Source organism: Melospiza melodia, chromosome 4, assembly GCF_035770615.1.
Source record: "Melospiza melodia melodia isolate bMelMel2 chromosome 4, bMelMel2.pri, whole genome shotgun sequence".
Classification (NCBI taxonomy): domain Eukaryota; kingdom Metazoa; phylum Chordata; class Aves; order Passeriformes; family Passerellidae; genus Melospiza; species Melospiza melodia.
The window spans coordinates 80,018,992-80,039,158 of record NC_086197.1 but is presented as its reverse complement, the minus strand read 5'-3'; the positions used below and the strand labels follow the sequence as shown (position 1 = coordinate 80,039,158).

Below are 20,167 nucleotides of genomic sequence, written 5' to 3'. Positions count from 1 at the left end.
TGTTCATATGTTTAGATACTTCACTAGTAAACTTAATTTAAATTGACAAATTCAGCTTACTTTAGAAACAAATGTGAAAATACTCCAAGCATTTTTTTTTTTTTTTAACTGGAATCAAATGATGTATTCTTCATTGGTATTACTGAGATGATGAATTCTTGTGTAAGTCTTGATGTTAATTAAAATGTATTGAGATCTTACAAGGTACCCAATCCATTGTTTCTGTAGAATTCTCTTGGGAATTTCTGTATTTCATTTTGTTTTCCAAAATGTGGAGCAGACCATCCCAGCATGGCACTGCTACTTACACATACTTTTTCTAGTTCGAGATGTTGGATAGCACTTACCAGCTTGAATGGAACTGAAGCTAATGGCCTGCAACTCTTCTTCAGTCTCAGGCATTGAAAAATGTATCAAATTGCTTGCTTTGTATCAAATTTCAGCCTCATGTGTATTTTCTAAAGGTAATAATGAAAATATATATTAAAAAAAACCAGCCTTCTCCTATTTTCTCTTGCAGTCTTTGCTCAAGGAAGGATGCATAAAATATTCCATGCCTTATGCAGCAAACTTCATATTCTTAACAAAGTGCCTGCTAAAGCTGATAAGTAGTCACCAGAACATTTAACCACAATGCCTAAGCTTTCAGAGTTTTGGATTGAATACTCTTTGTTAATGGAGTGAAAGCTTTCCTACATAAATTTTGTATAACCTGTTATTCATTCCCACTGGAGCATTTTATAATGTTTAAGTATCACAAAGTAAAAGGAACGGTACCTTAATGGAGAGTTCAATAATAAATATTTTTTTTCTGTATTATTTGTATAAATGATTTCTACATGTTTTTTCAAACTTATTGAAAGGCACCTGAAGTCAATAAGTGCAATTAATCTTTATAACTACATGTGAGTTATATAAATACCAAATATATAAATACTAAAGTTTGCACTAAGGAGGATAAAATTACATAAGAAAATAAGTACTTCATTTTGAAAACTTTTCTATAGATATTTTAAAAAATCTTCCTGGCATATTGCAAATGAATTAAAACTTGTCTAAAACTTCTGTTAGCCTTGATAATATAAATTTTTTGAGATGTCCACATGCTACTACCATTCACAAGTTTCACATTGACCTTTTGTCGTGAGGTCCTGTTCATTTGTATTAACAAGTGTCACCCCTCAATGCAGTTTTTATTCTTCAGAATACCTTCTAATGTGTAGACAAAGCACCATCACAAAACTTTTTCTAAACTAACAAATGCAGTCATTTTGAAGATACTTTTTAGTACTTAAAAGAACACAGAAAATGCAGGGCTTATTTATGTGTCTCTAACTTCTGTTGCTTTAACTCACAGGCTGGTCTTCCTCCCTAACCCCTTTGTTAACAAGTGGTGGTCCTGTCCCCCTGGGTGGCAGGCCCACCCTTCTTCACCAAGCTGCTGCCCAGGGAAATGTCACTTTATTATCAATGCTGCTTAATGAAGAAGGACTGGACATTAATTACTCTTGTGAAGATGGCTATTCTGCCTTGTATTCTGCTGCTACGAATGGACATACAGGTAAATGATACCAAGATCTAGTGTGGCATCCATGTAAACTAGTGACAGCTTACTTCATAAATTTGTAATATTCAATTAAGTCAAATGCATTCTTCTTAAAAATGTGAAATTGAAAGTGGGGTATATAGATTATATGACCAAAATCATGCTGTAGTATATATATAAGCAATACTTCTTTGAGAAGAACTTTGGAACTCAGAAAGCATTCTTAACACAAAAAATTGGTAGCATTCTGCAGGAACAGCCATTCTAATTCTCCAATCCCTTCATATAAAAAGGTACCAGATATTATCACCCCATATTCTGTGAAACACTAAAGATCTTTTGTGACAATAGGAGCTTAAAAGAAAGAACTTTCCTCTACAGGGAGTAAGCAGCAAAAAATAGGTTGTCATCAGGGTTTTGATCTTCTGCAGCAGCAGTGAAAATGATGGAAGATAGTGTCAGAATAGTGTGGTTACTTGGGAAATAAGATGAACTGTTTTTTATTTTTGAACTAAATGAAATAGCCTTCATTTGTTACCTAGGCTCTCCTGAGAAAGTTGAAAGATATTTTTTTTTCTTTCCTCATGACCCCAACCCTCCTCTGTATTAAGGAAGAAGCATTTCTGAGCCTTTCAACTATCTGTCTTCATATTTTATGAATGTATCTATGAAATGCAGCAGGTGTGTTACCAACAGATATGAACTTCATGGATACAAACTCCTAGAAATAATTTTCAGACCTTTATCAAAAGGCTCTCAAACAGCAGTTTGTTTTAAAAGTCCAGTGTACATTACTATAGCTTTTTCTACCTACATAAAAACCTCCAGATTCTTATAATGCAAGTGGTATCATTATGCTGTTTTGGACACTAAAGATGAAGTCCAGTAATACCAATGGCAAATATACCATTAATTTTTAGTAAAGTCAGAATTTTATTTCAGAGTAGAACATGGACCAAAGTCCCAGTAAAATCACTGCTTTCAAGAGTACTTTGTGATTTTATTTAATGAAATATTTATTAGTGACACAATTACAAACCCCTGATCAAGTGTTCCAGATAGTACATAGGCTATTTCATAATTCTTTTGAAATATTTTTAAAATAACACTAAAGTTAGGATACAAAATCTGCAGCTAGTGTACATTTTTCTCACATGTTCAAGGTTAATTTTGCTACCAGGCATAGGGAAGGAGGAATTTTTATCTTGTTTCAAATGATATATTTTGTCTTTGCTTCCTAGCTGCTATGCGGTTTTTTTTAATTTTTTTGTAGAAACATCTGGGACTTTTCACCTGAGTTTCTTTCCTGTTGCCAAAACTTTTAAAATTGTGAAAGAGTACCTTTTTTACCCTTTGGTGATTTTTTTCCTTTTTTCAACTTATCTGCAGTATTAAGAATCCAAGGTAATTATATTGTGTGGAATTATTATTCTCCTCTCACTAAATGGATGTTTGGTCTATTCTTCCAGGCTTACATGCAGTTATCTTTGCTAATATTTGTGGGAGATCATAATTGACCCAATTCTTCTTTATTCATCTTCTATTCTAAAATTGCATCAAAGCAAATGATTTTCAGTTACTGAACAGCTCCTACTGACAGCAAGGGCAATTTGGTTCCTTTTTTTTTGTCAAAATTTCAAATAAGAAAGACACTTGATAGAATTGTGCAAACACAATAATAAAAAGAAACTTAAGCATATGCACCCTGTAATTGTTTAATATGTTTTATTTTTTGAGATAAAAGCTGTATTACAGAGGTTATAGTGTTGCTCTTCTATTTATACTTGACAGGATGTGAAAAATACTTGGTTGTACAAATCACATTTCAGCCACTAAATGGAGTGTATGAACTCTGAATGAGAGAATCACACAACAGCAGTGTTGATGTCTCCTTAATAAATTATATGAAAGTTGAAAGGTATAGATCTGTAAAAATTTTGGAGAAAGATTTTTGCATTTAACTTTATTATATAATAATATATTTATATATATGTATATATATAGTCCTTTTTCATTACTTGTAGTTTGTTCTCAAATGAATGGATATATGCAGCAATTCAAAGTGGAGACTTAAGTTTACCTAATTTATGTAGGCTTAAGAATGGATGTATAGAAATAAATCTTTTTAAAGTCCTTTCTAATACCTCTCCTTAACTAGCCAGGTGGAAAGAAATGATACTGCTGTGATTTTAAGGATAAAATAATTTATTGTTCAAATTTTTCAGTGTATTGAGTTGTGTTGTCAATGGTAAGTTTCTGTTGTTTTGGTTTTTTTCCCCATAGAATCTTACAGACACTTAGATTGGAAAAAACCCTTAAAACGGTTCAGTCTAACCATAAAACTTAACACAAGCCTACACTGGTGGGTGATCACACCATGATTTAATTTACTGAGAATATTTTTAAAGTGGATTTATTGACTAAATGGATTTTGAGATTTCTAAGTCAACTAACCAGATGTTCCTGTTTCTCCTGGAGAAGATTTCACGAGGAGAAAAGAGTAACTTTAGAACTGACAAAGCAAGCATGAGTACCTCCCTTCAGAAAAGCCATGTTTCAGAGATTCTGAGAAGAGTGGAAACTGAATGTTCCCTACGCATTTTGAGTGCAGAAATGCAGTATTTGAGATGTGTAGATAACTAGAGCGTGGTAGAGCACATTGTAACCAGCATGGTGGCAGCAGCTGTTAAATGATTTCAGCCCATTCTGTAGAAAAAATTGAGTTACACAAAAAAGGAGCACTGAAATATTCTGTCCTAATCTATCCTAATTGCAAAATGTGTAGCTTTCCTGTTTGGAAACAGTTGCCTTTTGAGAGCTGCAGCAGAGGGTTTTTGCAGCACATGAAGTTAATAGCAGATGCTTTGTTTCCAGCACACAGTGTCCCTAATTCTGTAGGTCTGAGAGAGAGAAATTCACCCTAAAAATACACAGTTTCTTTGTATTTGAATGGACATGAGGAAACTGTTAATTTCATGATTTAACCACTAGACTGGGATAGCTGAACAGGTTGTCTTGTCAGACTGCCTTGGTTTTACCATTAGCAAAGAAGGAACCACCTCAGGTCTACTGTGCACTTAATAGCAGTAGTTCTCTTAGCTAATAGATCTGCATAGCTGTATGGTGTTGCAAATTGTGACCATTCTCCACCACAAAGAGGTGGAGAAGGACAGAATGAAACAGTAAGAGTTCCTGAACCTGAGAGGTGGGGAGAAAATAATATCCTTTGGACTCAGCTATGTGCTAATCATGTGCATTTACAGTATAATTGATTCTCTTCTATCCTGAGTATTTGGAGGCTGTGGCACCCTGATTGATAGACAAAAACTGGAATGGTGTGGGAAGTAGAAAGGAGTGAGGTGCAGAGACATACAGCTACATGGAGTCAGCTTTGTCAAGCCACGGATGTATCTGCATGATGTTTGCCATCACTCTGGAAGAACTAACTACCCAGCTGTGGTGGAGAGCAGTAAAGTCTCCAGGTGTTTATCTTAATTTGCTTCCATGTTTTGCTTTTGCTATGACCAAAACTTGTAACTTAGTGACACCAATGTCGGTTTAGTGCCTGGCCTTCCATCGAGTTCTCCCCACTGCTTATTACTTTTATGGCAGACCAGAGTGAACCAGATGAATGAACCTGGTCTGACCCAAATTACCCTTCTCCAAATCCCAGTAAAAAATCCACCCAGAAGACCCAGGCATCTTGGAGATAATTGCTCTTTTACTTTATATGCCACCAGAACAGGTCATGTGGAGCTTACTAGCTCACATGTTCTGCCTTATGCAAGTAGCTCTGTTTCCTCATGGTCACACTTATCCCTCAGAATGAAAAGCTGTTTTCAGAAGCGGTATTTTCACAGAGATAAGCTTCATCAGAAACAGCATTTATACAGACATAACCTACCACCTGAATGATCCACCAGTCAATAAGTGTGAATTAACCATGCCTTTCTAGACAGGTAGTCTTGTTGTGTGTGTTCATGGCTTTTGCATGGCTAACATATGCTTTATGAATAAACAGCCGAGTATTCTAGCCAAATACTTGAAATTTCTAGATGAAATTTTTTTTAACATCCCTCATAAACTTTAGAAGTATCTTAGGAGGTCAAGCAGGAATCTGTACTTTCAAGTTAATCATTTAATATAGGAACAGGATTGACAATGGCAAGAAGAAAAAAAAGGTCATTCTTAGCAGAGTATTCTTCTTTTAAAAAGTGAATGAAAATATAATTTTATTTTAAGTGATGCTATCTTACAGTTGGAAGGACTTGGTAAGTTAGTTAACAGAGAGCTTCTTTATGACTTAAAAAAAAATTACAGATCAAGTCCTGGTAACTTACCAACTTTACAGCCAACTTTACACCAAAGATAATTTCACATCTGATTACTTGCTTCAAAATTAAAGAATCCTATTTTACAAAATAATTACTTAGAGTGTTTTAGAATGTTGTTTCTTAATTTTAAATTATTTATTCAATCAAATCCACACCATCTGTATTAGTATTTGAAAAAATTGTAGCAGGAATAAATACATTGAAAAATCGTGTAGACTAGTCAGATTTATAAGTAGTTCTTAATATATTTTTCTGATATCCAAGTTATTATATTATTATATGTGTTTGGTTCTGGTATCTAGAGTTAAACTTCACTAACAAAACTTGGCTTCAGGATTTTACTGAGTGCCAGAACAGCATGCATTAAGCTTGCTCAGAAATCAGGTCAGGAGTTTGTAATTGGTGTTGTAGCTGAGCTTATTTTCCAAGTAGTAGTTTCAATTACAAAAGACTTGTTTTATTTTGGTCTGGAGCCAATTTCAAGAATGAGGAGCAGATCAACTGTTTTCTTCAAAGTTAATTGCATCAAATGATATTCCAATTTGTGGATGAAAAGCAGTCTAATTACTATGTAATTAATTATCTTAAATTAGCTGTAGGGATGATGGAATCAGGCTGGTACTATTTTTAGCATGTGGTTTTGAAAATATATGAATGGGAATGGTTTTGGGAGGTTTGAGTTTTTCAGCTTATTTTATCTGTCATTGCAATCACAAGTCAGTGCCCTAAAATAAGACTGGTCAGTGTGTTGCTTGAGGTCTGTGTGGCTTGTGAACATCTCCCCTGTGGCTGTCATATTTGTCACTACTGCCAGTAGGCAGTGATGCCCTTAGGAACTCCTGGATAAGTCAGATTCCCCACTTGGGAGGTAAAATAGCCAATACTGTGGGAGATGCCTTTAGTGGGCATGTATTTGAATCCCAGCAGAACCCAAGCCAAGCCCTTTTTGCAGAAGGGTGGTGATGCCCATGGGAGGCCATTCTCATCTCTCTCCTGCAAACTTCTACTTGAGCTTTTATTTCAGTCCCCTAAGGTGTGATGTGCAGTCCAAAAGACTGGCTGATTGTTGCCCCTTGAGCAGACTTTAGTCTCTCACAGTTTTAAGGCTGATCTTGTTGACTCATTCCATGGTTCTGCTCCATTTATAGATTGTGTGAGATTGCTGCTGGCTGCAGAAGCACAAGTTGACGCTGCTGATAAAAATGGCTTTACACCCTTGTGTTCAGCAGTTGCTCAGGGACATGTCAAGTAAGTGAAGCCTTTAAGATTTTGCGTGTCAGCTGTTACTCAATTTTTTATTATCTTTACATTATTGTTGCATTCTTATGTAAAAATGTACTCAACTATAATTTATTAAAAGCATCTACTTAAATTCATATTCTTATGCCATTCTGATTTTAATATTTTCTATTTGTTTTCTTTCTAATTTCAGCTCTTAAGGTTGCTAAGAATGTATTCTTAGCAATTACAATGTGGTACTGGGCATCATACCACTGAATTTCTTAATTTTCTTTGAGTCACCAGCCATAGCATAGGGTTAACAAAGAAAGAAGGAAATTAGTTTTGCACTGATTTTTTGAGGCATAGAAAACTATCATATTCAGAGGCAAATGAACATCTGAGTTTTCTACTGAGTGATGTATAATCAAATACCTTGCACAACAAAACAAAGTTTTTTAAAACTTTAATTTTTTGTATTCATATTCTCTCACTAAAATAAGTATCTTAACACTTCATTTAAATAGGAAGTTGTTTATTTCCCTGACTTACCCCCACAACACTTTGCTATGTATCATCAGCTGTGTTGTGGTATTGCAGACTTCATATTCTTTTTATCTTAGACTTACTTATGTAATATGATATCCCTAAACACATTTTTTGATTTTACTTTTTCAGATACTGAACATGAGTTGAATTGTAAAATTGAGCATGGAATGACAGGGCTAGCCAGAAATGTCAGAAAGACTACTAATGGTTCAGGTTGTTTGATTTGTTGGTCTCCTCAAAGTTCAGGCACAGAAAAAAATCTGTAGTAGGTGGAATTTGGGGCAACAGTATTGTCTGTCTCCTAATGTGGGGTTAGTGACAGCACTAAACAGCTCTCAGTTGCACAGTAGGTGTCTGTCATAGGCTTGATGACCAGTCCCCTGTGACAACTTCCTTAGCCTTGATCCTGAGCCAAGACAATACTGTTATTCTAACCCTAGTTATGTAGTCAGAAAAAAAATCGAGTTTTTTGGGGCTGGTCCAGTAACTAATTTTAGGAGAAACTTCCAGAATCATTTCCCATGTGATCCAGGCCAAGATGACCCTGAACTTGAGGTGGAAGTTCGATGTAGGTTTTCAAGATTCACCAAATATAATGTAGAGTATCAAACCAGATATTTCTAACCTAGCAGACTTAAAACTCAGATCTTGAATTGCTGTGTGGAAGTGTCTTGTTGTGAGCCTTTTTTAAGATGACTTTGTGACTGTATGGTTAGGATGTATGCCTAACGTTTGTTAAGGCAAGACCATTGTTTTTATTTGTTTTTTTTTGTATTTTTTTGTTCAGTTGAGCATTTTTGGAAAACATAGATAAGTAATTCATATCAATGCTATCTGTTTTACTCTTCTCTAAAATTGTGCATTTTACCTTGAACTTAACTGATTTTCTGACTGGATAAAAACATATCAAAACCAATTTTCTTAAATAGTTGTGATTTTTTAGTATATAGTTACTTATATTCTTATATATATCCCTTACATTGGTTTAAATATTTTGTCATAGTATATTTTGTTACAGTATGGTCTCTTAATCAGTAGTTATTTGGCATTGCACTAATTGCTTTGAGGCTTTATTGTTGATATGCTTTCTATTTTTATGGCCTGATAAATATTGAGCTGGAAAGCTGGGACCTTATCTTTGCTAACTGTGCAGAGTAGTTTGAACTGCAGAGTGAGTTGACTGGCATTAAGATTTTTGCAAGGTCTTAAGTGCTGTTGAAAATCTAGGCTGGGGAAGGGAAAGGTAACCAATTCTGGCACAAGAACTGGGAAAAAAATGAACCTACTGCTACAGGGCTGTGAGGAAGTAGAGGAGTTTGGATCTGAATGCCAACTGCAAGTGAATTGCTCTTCAGCACTCTATCTAATCTTCCCTCCTCCATAACCCAGCTGCTAGCAAAACACTCAAGCCATCCTTGCAGAGTAGCCTCTGTTCAGGTACCTACTGAATGGTAGGTACTGCCAAGCTGGTTTGCTGCCCCACCAGGTTACTTCCTTAGATGAGTGTCCATTTTGGTATAGCTAATCCTAGTGCTTCATTTCATTTTTTCCCTTTTCAATTCTATTTTAAATACCAGTAGTCAGAAATGTGTCTCTTTTTTTGCTCAGCTGAATGGTTTTTTTAAGCAGCTGTCATCAAGTTTTTAGCAGTCTTGTGAAATTGAGTGGTTTACGTTCACAATTTTTAAATGCAGCTACAGAAGTTTAAGATTTACATGTTTGAAGTAGTCTGTTTTTATACCTATGTACAAAATTATCCTTTATACTTGTGTATATGGGTTGCTCACAGGTAGGTCTGCATCTGTAAAATTAATAATTTATTTAAAATATTTAAATGTCTTAAGTTATAAAGAGGCGTTGCATGTCTAACATGAGACACTTTTATTGCTTTATTGTTTGCTGTAGATGTGCAGAATTATTAATTATGTATCAGGCTGATATTAACCATGCTGCTGAAAGAGGACAGACACCTTTGTACCTGGCCTGTAAAAATGGAAATAACGATTGTATTAAAATGTTGTTGGAAGGTGGAGCGGATCGAACAATAAAAACCAGTGTAAGTTAAAACACTACCTTGTATAGTACTGAATATTGACATTAAAATATTTATGTAAACTTTTCTTTAAATCTGAAATAAACCATATAATTTGAAATTAGTATTTTGTTATTTTCATAATAGTTTCTGGGTTTTTTTAACTGTAGATTGTCTAAAATCTCCTAAATGATGTGACTTTCATACAATTTTACACATTTCAGATTCCATTGGCAATTTGCTGCAACTTTTCTCCAGCACTGGATTTGTAAAATGCTTCCACTTTTTATGTTAGCATGCTTTATTGGTGTCCTTGAAGAAACAACACCCCAAAACTTTTTTGCCAGTATTGTAGACAGTCTTATATATCACAAATGACAGAATACGGCCAAAAAAATGTCAAATCTAGAGGAGAAGGGAAGGAGGACTGTCTCAAAATTGCCTACATAATTGCCTTTTTCAAGTGCTTTCCTAAAGTTTTTTTATGATTGTGATGTCAGTAGGTTCTTATGACAATAAATGTGGGTTATAGACTGTTCCAAAATGCAGCACAAAGAGTAGTAGCTTCACAGAACATTCTCCTCCTCCTATAAATATTACACTAAATCTTTTATCATTCATTTATTTTGCAACTGGAAAGTAAATATATTTTACTTGGAATGAGAGAAAATTGTGATGTCAACACTGTGAAACTGACTCATAAATGGATTAATGCAACATGAAGCAATATTGGTAGTTGGAATCATTTTTGTTTGATGCACAGGAAGGAAGCGGTTTACTAACAGTATGTAAGCCCTGTTAGACTCTTTTAAAATTTTGAAGATTTTATCTGTTGGACTGTCCTTGGAAAAAGGTGTAAAATTTTATTTCTTCTGTGTTTTCTTCCCTTTCTTCCACCCAAAACACATACCATCAACTCTGTTTTCCCAAAGGATTATTATGTCACTCTTGCTTGTCTTCTTAATTTCCAGACAGAGCCTTCCATTCAGATTCTTTGCTGATATAAGTCTGCAAACAATTTTCTGTGTGTTTGGTGGCGGTGTGCTTTTTTATTGTGGCTTCTTTTTTAGGATGGCTGGTCACCAATTCACGCAGCAGTGGATTCTGGTAACGTTGAAAGTCTCAAGCTCCTTATGTACTATGGAGAGCCAAACAATGGGAACTGTTTGATGGATGCAGAGCCTAATTCAGACTACTTTGATTTGGAGAAGAGAGAAGATGACTATAGCAGTAGAGTAAAGCCTGTTGTTTCTGCAGATCTCATCAACCATGCTGACAAAGAGGGTTGGACTGCTGCCCATATAGCAGCATCAAAAGGCTTTAAGGTTAGTCTGTGTGAACAAGTTACAGAAACTAGAATTTAGGCAAAATAAATACTTTTATCTTTGAAGAATTACAACTTAGATGTCAAGTTTAAGTCTATTATGTGGTTTATAGGCCAACTTGATTTAACAGCGACAGAGATAGACCTCCAGAGGACAATTTGTCCCAGAATCTAGGTGTCAGATGGAGTGAATTATTGTATTTAAATGTCTACCTCTTATGGGACATGAGTAAAAAGAGGAAACATCATTACTTGAGATTTTCAAAGTTAAGGTGAGATGAATCCCACCCTGAATGCCAATTCATTGAATGTCATGTGCTTATAGATATTAGATGGACATCATTTCACTAGGACAATTTTTCCTCTGTGAAGGGGTGGAGAAGAAGAAATTTGAGAACCAGATTTGTGCAGACATACATTGTTTAATTTGTTATTTTCAGCAGCCTTTTTAGCAGGCAATGAAACATTTTTGTGAAGTTTGGATAACTGATGACATGCAGGATAACCTAACAGGTCCTACTGATGACAAACAGGAGGATTTCTGGAAATCTAATATTACTTCTTGACATCAGAAGCTGTACACTTCTAACATGGACCATTCAAATGACTTTTTTTTTTTTTATATGGTAGCTGTCAGTCAGATCTCACTGGGAAATTTTTTACCCAGGAAGAAAATAGAGGGTGCTAAACACAGAAGAGTGAATTTTAAGAAAATACAGTCCAAGACTTCAAAAATCAGCTGATGTTTTCATGCCTAGTTCAATGCCTTCATTATGTTTGCTTTTATTCCTGATAAACTTACATTCAAAATAGATATGCTCAAAATAGACCCAGATTTAAGATTCAGTGAAGGCTATGAGGTTTTTTAGGGACAGCCACTTCTTACTTAGCATTTGCATTACAAAGGGTCAGTGTTCCATTACCAGTGTCTGTTAGGCAGATGCAGATTCTCATTCCAGTTTCCACTCATACGAATTTAGATGGAGTTTAAGATACTTGCTGTAATCTGCAAATACCTAAATAATGTGCACTATGTTGGCTCTTTCTGGAATAATATAATCCTCAGGAACTTTGAATTTAGGTTTCATTTTCTGTCTAAAACTACTTTGACTAGTGATCTCTCTGAAAGGTCTGACACTGAAAGTCTTCACGTATGTCTTTCATTAATAACTCCAGGGTTTGAGTTTCTAAGTCAGCTGCTTAATAAGATCTCCATTTGGGGTTGAGGGGAGTCTCTTGGTGATGAAGATGATACACAGCTGGCAATCAGATTCCTAGTTTTGATGTTGCAGAGACTATAAAATTGTATTTGATTTGATTGATTTGATTTGAGATATGTTTGGGATATTTAAAAGCTAAAAAAGCTTAATAGCCATGTCCAAGTGCTGTTAACACTTCGACTTTGTGCTCTAATCCATTATGTACACTGCATGTCATTCATTCCAGTGCATGATAACTGCATTTAAGCAGTGCTGGCACTTGCATCCTCTTGTTTTGAGATAGGTGGGGGCCATTCTTTACAGAATATTGTGCTAGGACATCTTAGCTGTTATTTCATAGGCAGCAGAGACAACAAAAATCCTCATTTTACTAAGAAAATAAGCTTTATTTCTTTGTTCTGTCCCCACTTCTTCCTGCTTTGCTTCCCATTTTCAGCCTTATAGTTTAGTCCTCAGCCTTCTGCTGTTTTGCTATTCATTGCTTCTATTTGAGAGATATTGTTAACAAACTAACCTGTCAAGAAAATATGTGCTTGTTTTTGGCTTTGTATCCTTCTGGCAAGCTTAGTGAGCTAAACAATTTTTTAAAGTACTTCTAGGTGCTATAAATACAGCCTGGTAAAATTTCACCTCACAGGCAGATATACCTTGAATGAGCACTATATTTATGAAAGGTCTGAGAGTGTCAGATACGCTGACAAAAGTTTCTGTAGAATAGCTACAAAATAGTCAACCTGCAACTAGCCACTATTCCACATCAAAATACTCAATAGCTGCTTCTCTGTGTTTTTAAGGTTTGGTTTCTCTGCTATTTTAACCCCAAACATTATCAATACAGTATTAACTAGTATAATTTCCATTAGTTTCTTTTTTTTTGCAATATGGATGTGTCTTTAAAAGCATATCTGAGATGAAAAAGTTTTCATGGTGGCTGCCTGTGTTATTGCAGAATGATGGTCATTAGAAACAAGGACTTGATCCTTTTTCTGATTGTTGATCAATCAATTTGAATATGGTTTTATGAGAATTCTTTTATCTCACACATACTTGGGAGACTCTTTATATTGAATATGTTTTCATGTTACAGAATGGTTCTACCAATCCAAATTTATATGCTAATAGCTTGTTTCTAATTTCAATGATTTTCCCTTTTGTTGAGCATATGACATTTTTAGAGGGCATCATGTTGTCATCCACAAGATGTCCGTGCTCTGACTTAATAAAAATACATTTTTACATCACTGCATTCTTATGATGCTTGCAGAATTTCAGGTTTCTGCTTGCAGAACTTCTGCCAAAGAAGAGGCTTGCAAGGTGATTTAAAATTATTCCTTTTTTTGTGTTCCACTCAGGTGTCAGTCATGATGGAAACTCCTGCTTGGTGAATTATAAAGTGGAAACTGATTTTATGGATTGTTACCTAAATAGATTCATTTAATAGTCTGTATTAAGCTTTAGAATTGCTTATTTAGTGTTGTTTGAATATTGAGGCCAAGATGTTCAAACCAGGATAATAGCTGGGTTTCTGTTTCCTTATCATTACCTAAACTTGTGGCCAGATGTAAGAATTTCCTAATTCAGCTAATCAAACTTGATGCTTAGAGACTGTAGAACCCTGGCTCTCTGTGTTCTGCTTTTTTATAATCATTATTTGAGACTTTAAAGTCTGCTATAAAATATTTTTACTCCTGGCTTTCAACTCTGAGAAACATCATTTTATCTTTAGCAACTCTGTAGCTGATTGTCTCTGGAAATGCATGTGTAAGAATTTTAATTAGGAATCTAACTCAATGTTGGTAGAATGCTTTAGTGCAGCAAATGGACAAGTAAATAATACAGTTCCTACCTTTGCAGAACTGTCTAGAAATCCTTTGTAGCCATGGTGGACTAGAGGCTGAGAGAAAAGATAAGTGTAATCGAACAGTGCATGATGTTGCTACTGATGATTGCAAACATCTCCTAGAAAACTTAAGTAAGTAAATGCTATCAGCACTACATAAAAATGTTTTTAGTAAAGAACTTGTGGGGCATGAATGAGAAATATTAAAAAGGTGGTTGTCACTCTTTTGGCACCACAATATTAAATTACTTTGATCTAGCAAGTTTCTAGTCTCCATATTTTGCAAAAGTATATGATAAAATTTTGTTGGAGGTTATTAAATTCCTCATGTCTTTGCTTCTAAACCATTTAAAAAGATGATACATACTGTACATTTGCAAATGTCCATATTCTCTTAGAATTTCTAAATTTAATATTAGTAATTACTTTTTCAAAAGCTGTTGCCCTCCTCTTATCTTTTCTTCAAATTCTTGCAGTCACTTAGTGGTGGGTAGCTGTCAAATTCCCTCAGGCTAAGATGATCATCTGGTCATATCTGAATCTCCTTTTTGAGCATAGTTTATTTTGTCACTTATTGGTGAGGGGATTATTTTTTTGATTCTTCAAATATGTCTTAGAGACAACATCAGAGAACTTCCTTTTTACAGCATCAGTAACTTCTGTAAGATTGCTCTTCTGTTGAAACCTGTCATCTTCTTCCTTCTCTGTACGTTTTCTCAAACCTCATTAGAGCAGGCTCATCTGTGCATTTCTTGAGACAGAACTTAATTCATCCTCTCACTAGTTTTGTGGTTTTTATATCATTGTATAAATCTATATATATATCTGTATCTACAGATACAGAGAGGATATCTAAATTTCTCTGCATGGTTAAAATTATGGCATTTGTAGATTTGTGTGCTCTCTATTTTTTCACTCCTTTTTTGTGTTTGTCTTCTGGAATATAGGGATGTGGGTGGTTAAGTTCACTGGTTATCAACAAATTGAGGACGTTTTATGTCTGCTGCTTCTGATTTTCCTCTGCAGCTATTTTAAATCCCAGTTCTCTTACCATTTTACTGCAGGTTCAGAGGGGAATACAGTTCACTTTCTAATAGAAACTAGTCCGTAGTCATCTTTATCAGACTGAAACAAATTTCTGATGGCTAAATCTGCAGTCTGTTAAATTAATGCTTCTATTATTTCCATCAGTCTTAGTACCCTGTGTCTCTGGTCATGCTTGTCATTAATCCAACAGCTTTTATCAGGTCAGAACCTTTGGCCTCCCCTTCTCTTCTTCTTTATTCCTTAAGCCAAGACTGCATTTCTGAGTAAGGTGCCTGGGTACCATTCTCTACTTTCCTCACACTCCAGGAAGGTTCCCACTTAGGACAGGAGGATCTGTGCTCTGACAGATGTGAAACACTGGGGCCAGGATTGCCCCCTATGCCTTACAGGTCACATGCATTGAAGTTGAGGCATATTCTGTACCTCTGTCCTAGGGGCCTGTTTCCTTGTGGAGAGCCCTCTGTACTCCTCACAGCTCATTTCCCTGAGGTCCTGCCATCAGAAGGGCAAGCCTTTGATGCATTTCTCACAATTCCACATCTGAAAGATGCCTCTGAGTAATCTTTTCCCATTGATAGGCTAGTGGGTTTAAATCAGAGCTTTTCTGACATCAGGAAAATTTCATTGGTGTGTATCAGCTGAAGATCTGTCTTCTTGACACAAAAGGGAAAAATAGATCATGTTGCAAGACTTCATAATAATCTTACATTGGTTGTGTTTTATGGTGTACTTTTTAAAATATTATTTTAATTTAACAATTTCTGAAATATATTGTTCAGCATGAAAATTAGAAGATAGTTTTCATTTTTAGTCATCTAAATGATCCTCAGAGACTGTTGCTTCTGTTGAGTTGTATTCCAAAGAGCACGATGTAAAATACTTAATAGTTTCTGGAATGTGCCTATAAATTTCCTTTTTTAACATTTTGTCAATTTGCTCTGTAGCAAATCAAATATACCCTTTCAAGTGCATTTTCTATCTTAGCTCTTAGCTTTTTATTTAAATATGTTTGGCTCAGCTGTGTTTTCCACTTGTGCACTAGTGCCAGAAAATTATTTCCTACATTGATAAGAAAAAAATGTGCATAAACACAATGAACTGAAAAATTAAGACATTGCCTACCATCTGTCTTAATTTATAAGTAATTAGTCTATAAAGAGGAAATATAAGATTAAGTAAATTTTTTATTGTTTCCTGTTATTTAAGCATAATAATACTGAACTGTTTTTTGTAAAAAATTATAGATACCTTGGTATTTTCATTTCATTTTCATTTCACTGCTCTGATTTTGTGATGGCGATCTGTGCCATTCTTTACCATTTGTTTCTTTGTAGCAGGAGTTATTTTGTAGCTTTCCTTTGTAATAATGGATGTTATTGGTTGATAATAACATCCATTATTATTTTTGAGTTTTACAGTTTTCTCATAGTTGGTGTTTTGTTTTTCAACAGATGCTCTTAATGTACCTGTAAGGATTTCAGTCAGTGGCATTGAAGCAGTCCATTGTGGTGCAGAGGAATTTGATACAATATGTGCTTTAAATATCCGCAAGCAGACGTCATGGGATGATTTTTCAAAAGCAGTGAGTCAGGCAGTGACAAACCATTTCCAAGCAATCGCTTCTGATGGATGGAGGAGCCTGGAAGATCTGTCATTTAATAGTGCTGCAGAATCCAACATTGGCCTCAGTGCAAGCAGTATACTTTCTGTCAAACTAGGTATCAATACTGGTGTTAATGATAAAGCAAAACTTGGGGCTGTTCTTGAATTTGTGAAATCTCCTAAGATAAAAATATCTTTGAATTACTGCATCTTTTAAAGCGTAGACTAAGAAAAACTAATATAAGATATGAAACTTTGAACAGTGCTGTCATGAAAGCATTCCTTACTTTTAGCTGTGTCTATGGAACAATTAATTATGTGCTTTAATATAATCTTGGAGATCACGAGGCCCTATGTTAATTAGTCTTTTAGTACTTCTGGTACTCCAGAGGAGAAATCCATATGTCAGGTGAAACTAAGTTCTCACCCTGAGTGCTGTGTGCAGATTTGGACAGTATAAGACAAAGCAATTAGGAAGTGTCCAAAGGAGACATGAGGATGGTGAAGGGCCTTGAGGGGAAGCCGTGAGAGGAGTGGCTGAGGTCACTTGGTCTGTTCAGCCTGGAGGAGACTGAGGGGAGACCTCATTGCAGTTACAGCTTCCTCACGAGGGGAAGAGGAAGGGCAGACACTGATTTCTTCTCTGTAATGATCAGTGATAGGACTTGAGGGAATGGCCTGAAGCTCTGTCAGGGAGGTTTAGGTTGGATATTAGAAAGAGGTTCTTCACCCATAGGGTATTTGGGCACTGGAACAGGCTCCCCAGGGCAGTGGTCACAGTACCAGCCAGAGTTCAAGAAGCATTTGAACAATGCTCTCAGGTACATGTGACTCTTGGGATGTCCTGTGCAGAGCCAGGAGTTTGACTTTTATGATCCTTGTGAGTCCCTTTCAACTCAGGATATTCTGTGGTCCTACAAAAACAGTTCAAAGCCTGCATTGTTTCTTTACAGTGCATCCAGAATATGCAGTAAATACAGACTATAAATCACCAGCATAGGTAAACAGAACTACTGTTTTACATAACTTCACTTAGAAAGGTACAAAAGAGAAATCTTTAAAATTATGCAAAATTGGCCAAAATGTGATGGTCTTAGTAACAGTTGTATAGGTTTCTGAAAATCCATGTACTTCATCTTAAATCTCCTTCCTTCCTTCACCTTCCCATCAGCAAAACTGAACCCTGGTCACATTAGACTGGGCAAATTATTCTGTTTTATGTGTAAAGATAAAAAGGCTAACTGTTTAACTTGTATCTCAACTGGCAGAAGATACTAGTGACTTCAGTCGTATATCAAATGATAGCATGATTTAGTACCTCTCACAGGACTGGTTTGTTGGTCAAATTTGTCAGTGTATGCACATAATCTTTGTAAGCAAATGAATATGCTTGAGTATAGGACACTTTATATACATACAAGGAATATCTCTCTCTTATTTTTTTTTTTAACAGGAAACATTACATGGTCAACAGGTCAGATTTTTTCCCAGCCACCATGGGACTTTTTGAAGAACAGTAGAGCTGAGCATATCACAGTGTTTTTGTTTGGTAATTTTCAAGTCATAATTTTTCAGTTTTGAATGTTAAGATACTCCATATGAAATACATCATTTGAGAGTCATTTGCTACTGGTTTTGATGTTCATTGTTGCTTGATTCTCAGAGACATCATATCTGTTTAGCTGTTCAACTAGATTTTAAAGTGTCTACAACATTTTCTGGTATTTCTGCGCCAGAAAATATGCTGCACATAAAAGTCTTTCTGCCTTTTTCAGCCATATAGTAGTATATACATTGCTTATGTCATGGATACCCATGAATCTGTGGTGCTAGATAAATGTCTTTCATTTACTCAGCATTTCAATTTGCATAGGCTCTAATTATAAAAATTAGCTGTAGAATACTGCATGAAAATCATATGTATCAGTCAGACATGCATGTAAACATGAGAAAGTCACCAAAGTCATTTTATGTCTCATTTTAAGGACCTCAAGAAGGCTGTTTAAACAGTGTGACTTATGCATCCATGATCCATCTTCAGACACTTCAGAATTATCTCCGCCTGGTCAGTAATAAGCTTGCTTCTCTCTGCATGCTATTTTTTTTGTCGAAATACTTCTGTAATAGTGTTAACTAAAATTGGGATATTTTTGCTCTGTGAAAGAACATCAAGCCTTCTAAAAAGTTTAATTGGATGAAAGCTATTTTAAAATAAAGTTCCCCCTAAATTTACCCTTAACTTTAGTCTTGTGAGGGCATTAACTTTCTTCTTTAAATAGCTGCTATCTGATTAACTGAATTGCTTAAAAATATATTAAAAGCTCTCTGATGTCTTAATTGCTTTCCAAATTTATTTTATTCCACTTTTGGAAGAGAAAGTAAATTAGAATAACATTCACGTAAGCAATTATTTGAGATGTGAATTTTATTACTAGCTTATGTAGAAATCTCCTGTAACACACCTTATTTAATACCACAAAATGTAAGAATAATTAAATAATATGAGATAACTTTCATAGATAATTTCTTTTAACATTGCATCAAATCAGAACTAATTTAGAACCTGCTTCATTTCTGCTATGTCCTTGGATAGTAAAAATAATATGTTGTCAGGAGAATGTGCCACAGGTCTCTGCTGTATTAAATCGTATTTCTGAGAGATTGCAGAGATATGAGTATATTCCCTTACATGAACCCATTTCTATTGCAAATGAAGTCCTCAGTCTCAATCCTTAACTTAGTAGTGACTAAACTGATTATTTTGACATCTTTCTGATGTATATATTTTAATTCAAGATCAAGAAAATATTTGTGATTACTAAATTTATTCTTCCAGATGACTGTTTTAAGTTTTAAAGTCTGTTGTAACAAAATACCTTGCTGTGTAGTTTTACAAATTAGGATATAAATTTATCAATATATTTTGAAGATGTTGTATGCAAATAATGTCTACTTTGAAACTAGTATAGTAAGGATTACCAACTCCAGTAGTGCAAATCAAACAGTTTTGTCTTCTAGGTGCTGATTGTGTCATCTAGGTTAAAAAAAAATCCAAGTCTGGATTCCAAGAATAATTTATTTATGAAATAAATATTTAAATTTATCTGTCTGTAGGTTGAACAATACCGTAATGTCATTTTCCATGGTCCAGAAGGAAGTTTGCAAGATTATATAGCATATCAGATAGCGGCCTGCATGAAGGTATTTGCACAAACATATCAAGTGAATTAGTCCATAAACCAGAGTTTTCACTATTTCACCAAATATATAAATTTTCAACACAGCAAAAGCAAGAGGCTGCAGGATCTACTTGTGAGATTGTTAAAGTGGAAGTGGATGCTGGTTTCTCCAAGGAGCAACTTGCAGAACTGTTCATCAGTAATGGTAAGGTTATTTCAGAAAGACTAGTTTTGGTGATTTGTAGGAAAATTTTTAATGATGCAAAGTAAAGAAAT

The 20,167-nt window shown here is 35.1% G+C and overlaps 1 protein-coding gene across 3 annotated transcripts in view; it reads left to right on the top strand.

Moving 5' to 3' along the window:
- The window catches only part of CTTNBP2 (cortactin binding protein 2), a 76,294-nt gene that overhangs the window by 38,970 nt on the left and 17,157 nt on the right, over nucleotides 1-20,167 (top strand). For all 3 annotated transcript variants that reach the window (XM_063155326.1, XM_063155327.1, XM_063155328.1), the window contains 10 exons: nucleotides 1,358-1,561; nucleotides 7,029-7,128; nucleotides 9,553-9,703; nucleotides 10,750-11,004; nucleotides 14,078-14,195; nucleotides 16,562-16,828; nucleotides 18,166-18,261; nucleotides 18,698-18,777; nucleotides 19,827-19,913; nucleotides 19,997-20,096. In XM_063155326.1, the coding sequence (XP_063011396.1) occupies nucleotides 1,358-1,561; nucleotides 7,029-7,128; nucleotides 9,553-9,703; nucleotides 10,750-11,004; nucleotides 14,078-14,195; nucleotides 16,562-16,828; nucleotides 18,166-18,261; nucleotides 18,698-18,777; nucleotides 19,827-19,913; nucleotides 19,997-20,096 (1,458 nt within the window). The remainder of the gene's footprint in view (nucleotides 1-1,357; nucleotides 1,562-7,028; nucleotides 7,129-9,552; nucleotides 9,704-10,749; nucleotides 11,005-14,077; nucleotides 14,196-16,561; nucleotides 16,829-18,165; nucleotides 18,262-18,697; nucleotides 18,778-19,826; nucleotides 19,914-19,996; nucleotides 20,097-20,167) is intronic.